Below are 15906 nucleotides of genomic sequence, written 5' to 3'. Positions count from 1 at the left end.
CTTTCGAAAAAAGAAACATTCAAAATATTATTTTGAAAACCTCTGTAATGATCTATGTTTCTTTGTTACTTAATACTGCATTCGAGACTAGACATAAATTCAAAACTGTTCATTTCACCCTACAAGTATGCAGAAATGATTGCAATAGGTGATGTTAGCGAAACTTACATGCGCTCTATCTCCATTTCTACAAAATAAAAAAAGAAAAGGATTGTGTATCGTAGCCATAAAGCATGTACAAGATATGTGAATAATTCATGAATGCCCAGTCATGGGGGTACAGCGATCCTACAACATAAATTGCCCACTCGCAAAATGTTGATATCGGTAAATAACAGTACAGAGCTTTAAGTTATTTGTATGCTTTAAAATCCCGACTTCAGATGGAATGATCTTATTCTTATGTAAGAGAAATTCCCTTGCATCAGTTTTACTGCTGAGACCATAACAGAGGAAAGTTGTCCGCGTCACAGTGATGCTGTGATATGTTACTTATATATTGCATAGAGAATACCCGGACTTAATTACACTGAGACCATCATGGATTGCTGTCCACGCTTACTAAATCTGGGAGTAACTACCCTACCTGATATAGTGGCTGTTTGATAATTGAAAACCTCGATTTTGATGAATTAACACAATCAATTATTGGCCAATAACATATTTTATTGGCTGCACCCACAGGTTAAACTCGTGGCGTTTGTTTACAAATAATATCAGACAAAACGATGACAGATCACTCTTAGAGGCAAGTCAAGTATATAGTTATATGTCATATAGTTATATGTTAAACGAAATTTGCCTTAATAACAGAGGCTATGCGTACTTTGTCAGTTTTCCCGATAGGTAATCCTCGGATTATTCCGCTTCCTTCTATCCCTCGAAACATTCCGATTAGTTTGCATATGAACTTAAGTAATTGAAAGTCGAGGGTTTTCTTAATCATACAGCCACGGCTATGATATAGTGTGAACGGAGACACTATGCATGGTTTGCGACGAAAATGCTGAGCTATTTACGTAGAATTTCGCGCTATAAATTTTGTACGAGACTAGTGTCATTTGTATTACTTGTTGCTACTAACGCTTGACTCAAACGCCGCGTAAATGTTAAATTGGTTCCCCGTTAATTGGTGCTACACACAAACAACGGGTAACTGGTGCTTTGGTCAGCCCAAATGAGCCAATTGCATCGATTATTTGATTTTTATGCCGCATTAGAGAGACTCTGAATGGTAGCGTTGTTGTAGCCACCCCGAAGCTCGCGCTTCATACTTCACCATATATTTGTAACGTAGTGTGATTGACTGTGATGCCATAGCTAGCACCGTTGTTGTTTTGAAATGAACGCTTGTTACACACGTGAGTTAACGATACAGCCCGATTCTGATGTACTGACCTGTTGCAAACGTGAAAAGCGAGGCCACAGGTGTTTCCAAAATCGAATACTGTTTGGTAGTACCTTAATGTCAGTTCTGTTTGCAAATAATGGACGCAAACAGAAACGTGAATTTTGACGAATGTGCGCTTGTGAAATTCGAATTTTCATTCTTAATTTGAAAAAAAAAGTAATATAACGATTTTTGATCGAATATTAGGGCAGATGTTCACCACCAGTCGTTGAGTGGAAGCGATGCACAACAGGTTGGTCAGATTTATCACGCAATGACCTCGGATGGACATTTGATGGTGTGTACCTTAATATTAACTTTGGAGATACATATTCGGGATTTTGATTGTTATTTAGCAATATCCACTATATATAATGTACAGTGTGAAAATACAAAAACAGAGATGAATTATATAATGATTTCAAGGAATTTGTTATTTGAACTAAGATATATAGATTAACGGTAGACGTACGAAGTTCATGATGTTGAAACAAGTAAATAGTATAATAAATACTATCATACAACGGAATTCTTTCATGGAATTCTGATTGGCAAATCTTACTGTTCTTTACAAGTCACCAAACATAATATGGAAATCATACCTAGTATCACCAGCATAAAAGCAACTCGTCATTCAAAGTTGCTCCTAATGCAAATATATGCATTCGTAATCGTGTTGTAGTCAATAACCAAGAAATTTGAAATCGATGAAAAAACTGGAGGTGGGAATACGAGTGCCAAGATGAATAATCGATCAAGGGTCGGTTCCTTTTTTTAAAAAATATTTGTCTATGAAGTTTAACTATCAGATATACCGAATATATACTAGCGGAAAAAATAAAATGTGCATTATTTAATATATGAAGAAAATAACAAAAAATAAGAATGAATTTCTTTTATTTTTGTAATACTGTTAACAAATGTATTCGTTACAACATTTCATATTCCATTACTGTTTACGTTGAATAACGTCAATTTCAGCACACTCGAAAGACACTTGTATTCGAACTTGAATTAACAAAGTTAATAACGCGTGTGACCACCATTTGCATTCACGCATCCTTGACAACGGCGCCTCATTGATGCCACTAAAGTGTTCAGATATGGTTAAAGCCTGGCCCAAATCACCAAATGCCACTGACCGATTTGGTAAACAGGGTAGACGTCGTTCCATTTCATCCCAGACGTGCTCAATCGGCGATATATCAGGGGAAACAGCCGGCCAAGGTAAGACATCGACATTCTGTTGAAAAAAAAGTCCCTGACTGCACGTGCAACATGTGGCCTTGCATTGTCTTGCTGCAGAGTTATGTGATTTTGCTGTCTCCGTATGATTGGTAACACATTTCGCTGAATAATTTCGTCTCGATAGCGTACGCCGGTGAGATTTCCATTGACAATTTGTAGAGGGGTCTTTCCACGTGCTGTTATTCCACCCCACACCAAAGTGTTACCTCCACCGAATTGTGGACGTTGCACAACACAAGCATCCTGACACCGCTCCCCAACGCGACGATACCCTCTACAACGGCCGTCACTGCTATCCAAATGAAATCTGGATTCATCAGTGAACAGAATATTGTCCAAGTCCTGTATTCTGAATCGCATACGTCGTCTGCACCACGCTAGTCTAGCGATACGATGATGATACGATGACGTTGAAGCAGTATTGGGTGCACCGCTGTACGTCTTGGTCTGATGTTGTGCTCGCGTAGACGATTACGGACAGTTCTTGGATTGATTGGTCGAAGTCCAGGAATGCTATGAGCAGTCAAACTTGCTCTCTGGAAACGATTTATCGGATGCACAAGTCTAATATGGTTGTCCTGTCGACGCCACGTCACACGAATACGCCCAGAACGTGGTCGATCCCGAGTGTTACCATATTGTTGGAAACTTCTCCATAATGACTGGGTGGTGTTCCGATGAACTCCAAAGTTTCTTGCTACGATATTTTGTGCCATTCCAGCTTGAAGCATCCCAACAGCACGATTACGTTGGTTTTCGCCGAGTCGTGGCATGACAGAAGGGTAAATTTTGTCAAAACTAAAGTGTTTTCCGTAACGAATAGTATCCAAACAAACCTTTTACACTTCTTACTCCAAACAGTATTAGCCAGAAAAAATCGTGCGTACGAACACTTCAATAAACAACGTGTTCACAAACCATGAAAACGTCCGTGCATATGAGTCGGGTACTATCCGATATTGTTTAAAAAAGCATCACCTTTATCGATTGTTTAGATTTTATAAGCATAAACAATAAATATAGAAAAATTATACGAAATTTTACAATGCACATTTTCTTTTTTCCGCTAGTATATTTGAAAATGAGCTAAACACAAATCAGATGGGGGACGGACAGAGGACAGGCGAATAAAATTTATAATAATATATATGAAATTTTGTATTAAGAAAAGTGTTGAATTATGTAAAAAGATTCGCTGTTGAAATGTGTATAGACATGTTATTCAAAACATATCAATTCTTATGAAATATTTATACATTACTTATGATGCAGGTGCATTTATAACGCCTTCGAAGGAAGATCACAAGGACTGAAACAGCGATGGTGAACGCCACACTGCCGACAACACTGCCGACAATCGTCTCCGTCTGACGGCTGACCTCCTCTTGTATTCCTACTAATTACAATGACAAATAAAATCAACAAAAAGTATGCCGTGTCTATCGGGTACATGTATACTGACCTTTCTCTCAAACAAGCATTTGGGGAAATGGTATACATATTTCCTACTTGAATAGTTCCCTTAATGTATAAAATGGGCGAAGATAACGAACAGTAATCAATCTCGTAAATCCTTTAAAAATACAAAATTGAGAAGATGGTAAAGGCGGATTCTTGTAAAAATTACAGGTTGGATCAAATGCCTTGGAGGAGTAAACATACCATGCTGACCGTTCACATACGCCGTAAGCTTTCGTCTTGATTAAGTAAACGGAGTTATCAGGACTATTACAACAGTAACCATAACATTTGTAAAATTGCTGACTTTAAATAATCTTGGTTTCGAAATTGATCAAGCACAGAAAATACTCTCACGTACGCCTTTTGAAACACTTAGATTATTCTGTGTACCTGATCAAGATGGAGAGTCCATGGCGGGTATAGTCTATTGGCGGATGATACGTTCTCCTCCAAGGCACCTAAACCCGCCTCTAATGTGTCCATGAGTCCGTGTTTGCCGTTCTATTGGTTTTATACTCTTTATGAGATTTGTGAAATTGGTTACTGGTCGTTCTTTTCACTTTTAAGATGACAGAACTTGAATTTTATCTTTTATTTTCATTTATATATCATTTAATAACTTTTAAAGTGATGACTTAAGAACGACGCTGATTGGTTGAAAAATGCGTTTGATTTCTGTGTCAAAATTTCCTTTGGAGTTCATCTGCACTAAGCACGCCGGAATACTTTTCTCTGGAATGCGTCTTCCCCTTTCTAATTTTAACGCTATCTATAGAACTGGATTTTCCACACAAGCATTATATATAACGAAATGCATTCGTTTGATGTTTGTTTTTCATTGCTATCAAAAATAAGCACAAATAAAGATATGAATAAAATACAAATTAATTTAATGAAACAACATACAAAGGCAATGACGTGGCAGAATAGTCAACTTGATGACGTAGATCCACTTTCTGGTAGAAAAAGACGTCTGATCTGGTAAATATTAATGAAATTGAACTGCGATATATCGAACGCAGTCAACAAGTGAGTTTTAGATGAAGAGGTGTTGAATTTTGTACTCGATATTGAAATGGAGTCGAGCTGCATTCCACCGTTCCAACGACACAACCAGTGTTCAACGTCTCCTCCAACACAATGCAGCATAAATCCAGTCACCATTTGTTTTCTTCCTATATATTTAATTCAGCTTTTAACCACTGCACCTTTAATTTGGCGTATAATCCATATAAATCTGCACAGTAACTGTACCTGACCTGAACACACAGCCATGCCATGTTGCTGTTGTTTTCATTCGTACATATATGTATTCCTACGCACCATTTCAAAAACGTTAATTCAAGCTTTTTGACCGGAGAAATTATTTGTTTTTCTATCTTGAAAACATAATTAAATGATAAGAGATGAAACTTACAATTCTTTGTTTGATGCATGTATCAAACGCAACTTTGGACGGACAACTTTTTCATCAATGCGCTACGTGCATTGATGACGTTTTCCATCCAATGTTTCGTTTGATACATGCATGAAACAACGAATTATAAGTTTAATTTCTTAAATCATAAAGCAGAAAATATATCCATATCATACACAAAACACACATTACTACATTAACAAAATATATAATTATCCGCTTCAGCGGTAGCATACATTTAATTCCCTGTATGACCAAGCAGATGGTTTCTTGAAAAGTGCATATATTATTCTGATTTTGGCTGTGAAATAATAAGATACAGTGCGGTCGAGGATCAACGAAGTGATCTACAGTGAAATATGTAATTCAACAAGAAAATTTAGAGCATTCCATCATAATGACATTACTTTATGAAAAATATTTATATTCGTCAAATCAGTGCAAAGAAATTTCTAAATAAAAATGTAATGACATTTTCTTAGCTTTCGATTTTTAGTCCACTACCGTCGGAGCCTAGAGAGACTTTAAGTTTGCACTTCGTTCATCCGTCCATCTGTCTGTCATTCCGGCAAATACGTTTTCCTGACCGTTTTGATGATACTTAAGATATATTTATTTGAAATTTGGACATTGCTTTACCATGTCAAGTTCAGATTTTGTTATGGTCCGTATGTGTTTTTAAGCTGAAAGATTCATGAATAATTATCTCTATATCACCAGCTTCATTTCAATTTTCTTTGAGTGTGCGTGTGTTCATCCCGTGAAATATCATATCAGTGTTCAAATGTTTTTCCAGTTTCCTGTTTGATTTTTCCCTTTAAGTACTGGTACTCTAATGATGAAAAATTAAATGTGTTATAATCAATTTACGTGCACTGTATATTTAGTATTTTCTATAAACTGTCAAAATGAATATCTATTTTACATGTAATTAATATTTGATACCTTGTTCAAAGTAACAATTTCGTAAGAATACCGTGGATAATTTCCTGTTTTCAACCATTGTCGAAAAAAGAAAACAATTCACCCGAGTTGCATCAAATTCAAACTAATAGAAGGTTGGAGACCGACAATGAATACCTAGCACAAAGCCAATTTATTTGCAATAATAGATATTCATTTTTTTCATAGACCGGTCGCAGTAGTCCGATCGACAAGGTGTTTGCTTCGCAATCGTGTGCCCGAGTATGATTCTCTACAAACGTAAGGTGTCTTGTAGGTATTGGCATGGTAACGAAACCTCATATGTACGGTTATTAGAGATATGGATATATAGGTCTAAATGCATATGTGAAACGTTTGTTATGATAGTCATTAATGATGAAATAACCATTTCTAAAATTGTTTTCTAATTACCAGTACGCATTTTTGAAAGGAAGGACTAATCGATGCTAAATGACGGAAACTACGCTGTGTTGCATCTCTGATAGTGAGTGGCTTTCAGAAATTCCCTTTGAAATATCCCAGGGGTGACTGTTGAATATAATATTTACCTTTAAGAATGCAATGGACATAATCTGATGTAGAATTCCCAAACATGTTGGAGGCAGTAACTGTAAAGCATACTGTCCCCTGTAACTCAATACTGGGAGTGTAACTGTGAAGTCTGTCATATCCTTTGTCACTGATGGTCTCTAGATCTTTATAGGTAGAATCCCCAACAGTGGAATAGGAAATCTTAAATGTCTGACTGTCTCCACCATTAAAGTTAGAAATCCACGATAACTTTACTGACGAAGTGGCACATACCAATGTTAAATTAGTGGGTTTCAATGGTGGCCCTGTAAGTAATATCATAGGTAGCATTAGTGACAAAGTTATTGTGAAAACATTGCACTCAAGGAAGTTACCTCCTTAGCTTTCGAGCACACCTGAGCTGGATGCTATAACTAAGTATTTTCTGATCCAATACTGATCTCATTGGTGCATACATATTACACATCTATTACTGAACCCTATTCAGTTGAAAATTTTGGCAGCAACAGGGTTCTAATATTAAGAGGCATATAGGCTACAAAACTATCCCATTTGATATGCTCACACAGGGAGTTTTAATTTCACACTTTCGATACACTTTAAATACTATTTTTATAGGGACATGGACACGTCTTGAGCGGGAAGTTTTCAAATTTTATTTTTCTATTTCTAATGTTTAGAATGCTTAACTAAGATATTTCCAATAGTCAGCAAAAATTTAGTTGTTGAGATACAACAGAGATACATAGCTCACATATCTTTGTTATACAAACAATGCTTGTTTTGTTTACATAGGCTAAAATATACAAGTAAATGGATTGATTGTATCTTGTTTAATGTCCCTCTCGAGATTTTTTCACTCATATGGATACGTCACCAAGAACGGCGAAGGGCTTCAAATTTAGGTTTATGCTCGGCGCTTACGGCCATTGAGCAGTGAGGGTTCTTTAGCGTGTGACACCTACTGTGACACGGGGCATCCGTTTTTAAGGTCATCTCCGTGGACCCTTGACATTCAAGCCTGATGCCGAGCGTTTGGCGATGAAACTGTCAATACCTGTTTTAACGACTTAGATCTGTTGCGGCCGGGATTCAAACACCAACCTTTCGCATTCATGGCGAACACTCTACTTCTAAACCACAGGTAATTATATCGCTTGGGTCAAATTTACTATCAATAAAGAATAAAGGTATATAGCTCTAAATATACATGTAGGGTAACAAAGTTCAGCGATGTAAAAACAATAAACCAAATTATATAATATTATACTTTGTGTTCTAATATTTTTATACTTAATCAATCTACATTGCCTCCAAAGTTCATCCCAAAATTTCGTATACTTCTCAAGATATGCCGAAATAAATTAGGAAAAACGCCTATTATATTTTGGTCGACTTTTAGTTGGGCCTTGCCACTATATGACTACACAGAATGATTGAGCATTGTAACAAACTATTACATTGCATGTGCAGCATTAAATATTATTTCGAAGTTGAATTTCTTACCCGAATTGATAAAGGGTAGTTGTTAATTGCCTCAAGTGACTGAAAATGTATAAGAAAGTCTGCATTTTGACTTATCACAGCCATTTTTACCGAAGCATCTATATTACCCATACAAGATTAAAAGACCTTAACGATTTAAAGAATCAAATGCTATTTTTCATCAATAGCAGTGCATACATAATGGTAATAGCAAGTCATTATAAAGAGAAAAATGTCTTATTATTTTATTTAGCACAGGCGTTTGACGATTTATATTATTGATGTTATTTTGGGTAGTTATCGGCACTGTCAAAACGGTTGTGATAAGTCATAGCACAGACGCCAAGTGATATAATTGCCTGTGCTCTAGACCACCACGGCGGTTATACCAGTAAACGTTCATTTAAAGCGGATTTTTTTTTCAGTTAACAAGTTAATTCTGAACATAATTAAATATCTTCTAGCGTTTAGCATATGAAAGATGAAAATAACGAACAGTGATCAATCTCATAACTCCTACAAGCAAATTTAAAACAGATATTTGGGCAAATACGGACCCCTGGACACACCAGAGACGGGATCAGGTGCCTAGGAGGAGTAAGCACCCTCTGTCGACCGGTCGCATCCGCCGTGAGCCCTATATCCTGATCAGGTAAATGGAGCAAACCCTAGTCAAAATCAGTGTGTCAAGAACGGCCTAACAATCGGTATGAAACACGTCAGACAGCATTTGACCCAATGATAGGTTGTATTGACGAACGAGACAACGAGACCCAGAGGCAATTAAGCATGACTTTGTAGAAACAATTACTGGATCTCCAAACCAGGAATCCAAATGTTAGTGTGTATATTTCTGAAGTTCCAACGAGACATGATACAGACACAAGTGCGGTAAATGAAATCAAATAAGTGAAATGTATAGTGGTACAAAGATTCCTACAAACATATTTAGCAAAGGAAACCCTCACCAGGAATTGTGCTTGGAAATATGGGATACATATCGGACAGAGGCACCGCGGCGCTACTCAAATTATTTCAAAGTTGCGAAGATATCCTTAAATCTGTTGGTGAACGCGTTAATTGAAGTGGGAAGATGTCGGATTCCCACCTTTCAATTCATTCAACTTTCTGGGGGGGGGGGGGGGGGGGGGTTCTGTGGAGAAAGTAAACACATTTCGCGGTTGTAGGCACTGGGGATAACTTGGCTGCTGGACTTGTGGGGAGTTCGGGCACAAAAACAAACTCTGCCATCATGGCTTTTAGAAAACTCGCAACGAATGTGTAGCCGACAACAATTCTCTATCATTCTTGTCAAACAGCAATGCCTATTCAATTATTAATGACATATGTTCATATTGCAATAAGCCTGATTGTTCATGTCACCATTATGATGATTTTTGGGCAATTGTACAAAATTTATGTGATTGAACTACTCAGGCAATTACGTCTAAACATCTAAAGGCAAATAAGAGTATCTATACCAAGGAGGTTTTTAATTCTGTAAATAGCAATAATCCTACTGTATCTACTTTTGATTTCACACAATAACGGTTGTGGACTAATTAAAAAGGGTCCAATATTTGGGAAATGAAATGTATGTCATGTTCTGTCTAAACTTGAGGAAAGCAAAACGCGTCTTTAAAACAAACAATTCTTAATATTCTAGGACCTTTTGAAACCTTTTGGAATGAACAAATAAGCAATTCTGCGTTGTATATTCAGTGTTTTGATTTTGAAAGCATTTGTCGCTCTTTAAGGGCAGGTGGTGAAATTGTGGTTTTTATTTTTAATAACACAAGCAATAAGCGTAGAAATGATTTTAATGTGGACTTCCTAAGAAAAACCTAATTTGGACATATGTTTTCGAAGAGTCTGGTTTTAACAAGCAATAACAACCCTAACAAGAGTAAATAGCACTTCAAGTACTTGATTACTTTTGTGCTAATAAAACAGAAAACGTGTGTGAAAATAACATATCCTTTAGTGCTATATATGACCATTACCGTATCTGTGCCTCAAGAAAAACTGACAGCATGCAGCAAAAAAAAAATCATATCGAAATTCAATTGCAATATCGGGGCATTAGATAAAAATAATTAAAGTAACTTTCCACAAGACTGTCAACATTCATAATTGAACAACCTCCTTCAAATACATAACTCAAATGATATTTTAACTGAATCCTATCAATTATTCAATAGATTATTTGAGAAACATCCAAATCGTAAAACTAAGCGATTAAAGAGCAAACTTCAACCAAAATGGCTAACACAAGAAATTGATGCTACACACTTGCATGTATGTGACTCTTACCAGACAAAAGAGATATGGAAAATTATAAACTATATGGAAACAAGGTAAACATACTTATAGACAATGGAAAATGATCATATACTGCAATTGAAGAATGTTCTAGTCCAAAAGAAATGCGGAAATACTTAAACCAGTTCTCATCATAACTCCTTCAAACTTGTTTTCTAACGCGGCAATAGTAGATATCTTATCACGATATAGTGAATATTTTTAATTCTCATTTTGTGGATGAAAGGTAAATATAACGAACAGTGATCAATCTCACAACTCCTATAATCAGTACAAAATAGAGAGGTGGGAAAACACTGACCCATGGATATACCAGAGGTGGGATCAGCTGCTTAGGAGGCGAAAACATCCCATGAATGTGTCAAGTAAGCTTTTAGAAAATTTGGCAAAACATCTGTATAGCCCAAATATTCGACAGCAATTTGTTACATCAAAACTTTATGATGGTACTCATTTTGGAATTCAACAAATTGATGAAAGTGAAGTTCTCACTATGTTAAAAATTCTCTTGATATTAATACATGTTGACATTATCGGTCCATACCTCTTGGATATTTCGTATAGATACATGCATAATGTGCACCGGTCACTCACCTTATTGATACTAGCATTCTAAAACTTCTTTACAATACTCGGGTGTAAACCTGTTGCACAAACTACAACACATAAGGTTCACCCATTCTCAACATATTTTTTAAGAATAATGTAGAGAAATGCATTACAAGCTGCCGTACCACTATTTAAGTATGCTTTTTTCTTCTTGTATATACATTATATGAATTTGTCTTTTATTCACAATCTGGAATATCATACAGTTATTCATAGTAAGGGAGATATGAAGATTTACTCAACCAAGAACAATCTTATCGCCCGAGGGGAAAATGATTTCTCTTGGGTGAATAAATCGTCATATCTCCAGAACATCCATGAAAGGTGAAGATAACGAACAGTGATCAATTGCATAACTTCTATAACCGATACAAAATAGAGAGTTGAGCAAACACGGATACCTGGATACACCAGAGGGGGGGTCAGGTGCCTAGGAGGAGTAAGCATCCCCTGTCGACCGGTCACACCCGCCGTGAGCCCTATACACTGATCAGGTAAACAGAGTTATCCGTAGTCAAAATCAGTGTGCCAAGAACGGCCTAACAATCTATATGAAACACGTCAGGTAGGTTGTATTGACGAACCAGATAGTTATAACAATCATAGAATCTCCAGAACATTCATGCAATAGATTGTTTATTATACCGCAACAAAGCAAGACTACAAAAATGCATTTTGCAGTCCGCCATATATGCATTGTATGTAGCTGAGATTGCCTTAGTGGTAACACAGCGCAGTCAATGTATTAATTAGAAGGTACAAACAACGAAGTTCAGTGATATGATAACCATTTCTTGTATTTCCATTCTCCTTGAATGCTGATCCACACGCTTGTTTTTACATCAATTAAAAGCAGACGATTTCAAAACTGTATATCTGAGACCCGTATATGTTGTGTCTTATGAACAATAAATGTACATGGACTCGGACTTATTGTGACTCACAATAAACTACATCTACCTTCACAAAAAATAAAGAATAATGCACGAAGCTGCAGAACGGGTGAAATATAATGGGGGAATGTAATGTTTGAGAGGGAAATACGAAGTTGTATCATCCCTGACGCGTGAATATCTATACTAAATAGATTAGACGTTGCATAGAATTTTCATGCTGAGGTATTTATTACTGATATTCAATCATATTAAGTGATATTGACTTGTTCGTGTTTTTAAGACTTTGCTTTAAGTTATTATTCTTGTACATAATTGTATGTATCGATGGGAAGGCCCATTCGACAAACTTCGGCAGATGCTGGTATCCTTCAACTAACCTCCGATGTGTGATGATAATTGATATGTAGATAAACCTTATATTTGAAATGTGAACGTATATTTACCCTCCTTTCAGAAAGTAGTGATCAAAATATGTTTTTTGTTTAAAATAAATTCTACGAATTTTCGTTACAAACATTCGCTCAATTTCGAGAGAAAAAATTCTCAAAGAGAAATGCAGTGTAATTACAAGCATTAAGAGTGTTGTATGCTAAAATGAACTTTATTTCGCGGGAGTTGTCAGTAGTTTCACTTGATCAGCGATATTTGTTATACGTTACTGCATGCGCACTGTGGCGGAAAACACCACACATTTGAAGTTAGATGGAATCGATTGAGTTGATCTGAGTGGTAAAAGGACCTGGGAAAGAATAGTGTGTGAAGCATTCAGGTCGACTTATTGGAATAAAGTATTATTATTATATCATTATTATTATTATTATGTTTCATTCCCAGTCCAAAACGTTCCGTTCTCATCGAAAACCGTTCGTTCCATCAAAGCATTTGTTCCCTAAAACTGTTCGTTCCTTCCCGTATGATCATTTGGAGCTCGCGCGTCAGTCCGCCATTCTAGGTCAACATGACGCTTGTCGAAGTGATAAAAGACCATAGCTCTTGATTTGACAATATTCCTTGCTGAACTAACAGTTTAAATTAATTGCAGTTATGCATATTCTAAAATGGAATGAAGGTATATATAAATATAGTTATAATATCATAATAATATGCCTTAATTCCACATCGGCAAAGTCAACGATATGTAATGTAATTAATAGAAAAGAACATTCTTGTTTAAAAAGAAACAATCGCAATAGGTCATTTCAGGTCCGGATTTTATTATTTGTTTTGATTACTTAAATCAGAAGTATTTTAAAAGAACAATTACATTTACAAATAGAGTGTGTATAATGCGCTAAACTGCTCTAAACTGAAAAGACATTATTTGTCGAAATGTGTATCTGGTGCATCAAAATTGGTACCGTACAAGTTTTTACATCATGTAGGGCTCACGGCGGGTGTGACTAGTAGACAGCGGATAGTGTCCCCTCCTAGGCACCTGGTCCCGCCACTGGTATATCCAGTGGTCTGAGTTTACCCAACTCTCTATTAGAAGTTATGACATTGATTACTGTTTGTTATCTTCAACATTAATTTATATTCAGAATGAAGATATCCAAAATGAATAGGCCAATACATGCTAACTAAGTTTACCTGATCAACACATGGGGCTCACGGCGGGTGTGACCGGTGGCCAGGGGATGCTTACTTTTCCAAGGCACCTGGTCCCACCTCTGGTATGTCCAGGAGTCTGTGTCTGCCCACCTTTTTATATTGCATTGCTTATAGGCGTTATGTGATTGATCCCTCTTCGTTATCTTCACCTTCCATGTTTATGTAATTGATGTAACGTAATAATAAATGATTTTAAAATTGTTTTCAAAATGATATATTTTCCGTTTTAACTTGATAGGGGAATGTCCACAATTTTCAAAGGTGATTTATCATGGTGATTGATGGAACACTTAATGGTGCCCATTCGGAACACATATTTAAAAAGCTTTGAAGAAAGCTTTGAAGACAACTGTCAAAATTTAAAGAGGAATATCAATGAAACTAATGTTACTTGAGACAGGGACATATAGAGTGGACTCTTGGTCAACTTTCCTGTTCACTTATATATGTAAACCGTTACCCTAGCAACCCTTATTTCCCAGATAAATTCATACCTACTTTAAAAGACGGCAGCACATCATTTGAAACACTAACACGTAAACAATACATTCCAATTCTCCAAAACTTTCTCCAAAACATGTCTAATTCATATCAGTTTTAGAGTTATACGTTCTGAAATTATATTCTTTAATTTGATATTTTGTTTGTTTCAAAATCTCCTATCGACAAATTAAAAACAATCAAATTTCTTTCTCGTAATATATGTATGAACTAAAAGTACGGAAAGCGTTTGAAATACAGAATTTGAAATCGAGGCTAAACCGTTCGTTCCCAAAGTGTTCCGTTCCTGGTGAGAACTGTCTGTTGCTTTCCTTTCTCAAAGCGTTTCATTCTCGATAAAAAGCGCCCCGTTTTCGCAATCTAATTAAAATTAGATGTTAGATCCTCTCACATACTCGCAACACAAACATATAGCAACATCCCATAAAAGGTCACGTCAGAGGTTAAATTTCCCGCTTCATATCAGTAGGGCATTATCCCAGAATGCCATGCATTGTTTACGTACGGAAGAGAAAAAAATGGTGGCACCCGTGATCGTGACTTGTTTATCGCGTGTTTTTGTTTAGATTTTAAACTATGGCGACATCGGGGGATATTTTCATGTATACTTCAACAAAGAAGACATTAAGAATCTGTTCTTGTTCATGTATTAAAGCCTCGAAATCAAATATCTACAAAGCGGTTCATCGTTCGCCATATTTGATAAGTAACCAAATACAGTATATCATGTAGATTCTCATTGGATGCCGATGATACGTCCACCTTTGTAGCGATTGGTTAATTTTTCATGCAAATTTGTCTTCTGACATGACCCTCAATGGGATGTTGTTAGATCTGTGTGTAGCGAGTATGTGAGCGGATCTAGCATCTAATTCTAATTTGATTGCCCGTTCTCGCTGAACCACTCCATTCAAACCATTCAGCTTTCGTTCCCCAAACAAAACCGTTCAACCCAAACTGTTCAGTGTTTATCAACATTGGAAAATTGCAATTTTCTTTAAACAGCATTATAAAAATTTAACAGGGATCGGTTATAACGATATAATAGCACTCCTAATGCCTTCATAAAGTAGTTTCTTTACAAACTGTCTGTGAAAATAAAGGAATTGTATTCGCATAATGGACTTGATTATTATTATCATTATTATTATTATTTTATTCATTTATAAAGCGCAAAATTACACATAGTTTTTATGCGCTGTACACTGTTTGTGCTAATTATCAATGATAACATACCAATAGAAAACCTGCAAGAGCAATAAAGGAAATGATAAAACAATAGAAAGAATTTGAATAAAACATGGTAGTAAAATAACAAAGTGGTTGACTTTGACTAGACACGATGCAATTTGCATACAGGCATTATTATGCTGGATCAAAATTCAGTTTGCAAGAGCTTGCACATGAAATCCTTGATATTGCAGTGAATTTTACATTCACAGGGCATATTCACACTTGAACAAGAGTGTTTTTAAGTTCTTGCGGAATGA

General features: G+C 36.2%; 1 protein-coding gene across 1 annotated transcript in view; it reads right to left on the bottom strand.

Moving 5' to 3' along the window:
- The window catches only part of LOC130048696 (hemicentin-2-like), a 169074-nt gene that overhangs the window by 26831 nt on the left and 126337 nt on the right, over nucleotides 1-15906 (bottom strand). Inside the window, exons 9-11 of the mRNA XM_056145717.1 lie at nucleotides 7010-7297; nucleotides 3900-4031; nucleotides 169-187 (exon numbers count right to left, since the gene is read on the bottom strand). Coding sequence (XP_056001692.1) covers nucleotides 169-187; nucleotides 3900-4031; nucleotides 7010-7297 — 439 coding nt within the window. The remainder of the gene's footprint in view (nucleotides 1-168; nucleotides 188-3899; nucleotides 4032-7009; nucleotides 7298-15906) is intronic.

This window comes from Ostrea edulis, chromosome 1, assembly GCF_947568905.1.
Source record: "Ostrea edulis chromosome 1, xbOstEdul1.1, whole genome shotgun sequence".
NCBI lineage: Eukaryota > Metazoa > Mollusca > Bivalvia > Ostreida > Ostreidae > Ostrea > Ostrea edulis.
Note: the sequence above shows the minus strand (reverse complement) of the source record. Positions and strands in the feature narration are given on the sequence as shown.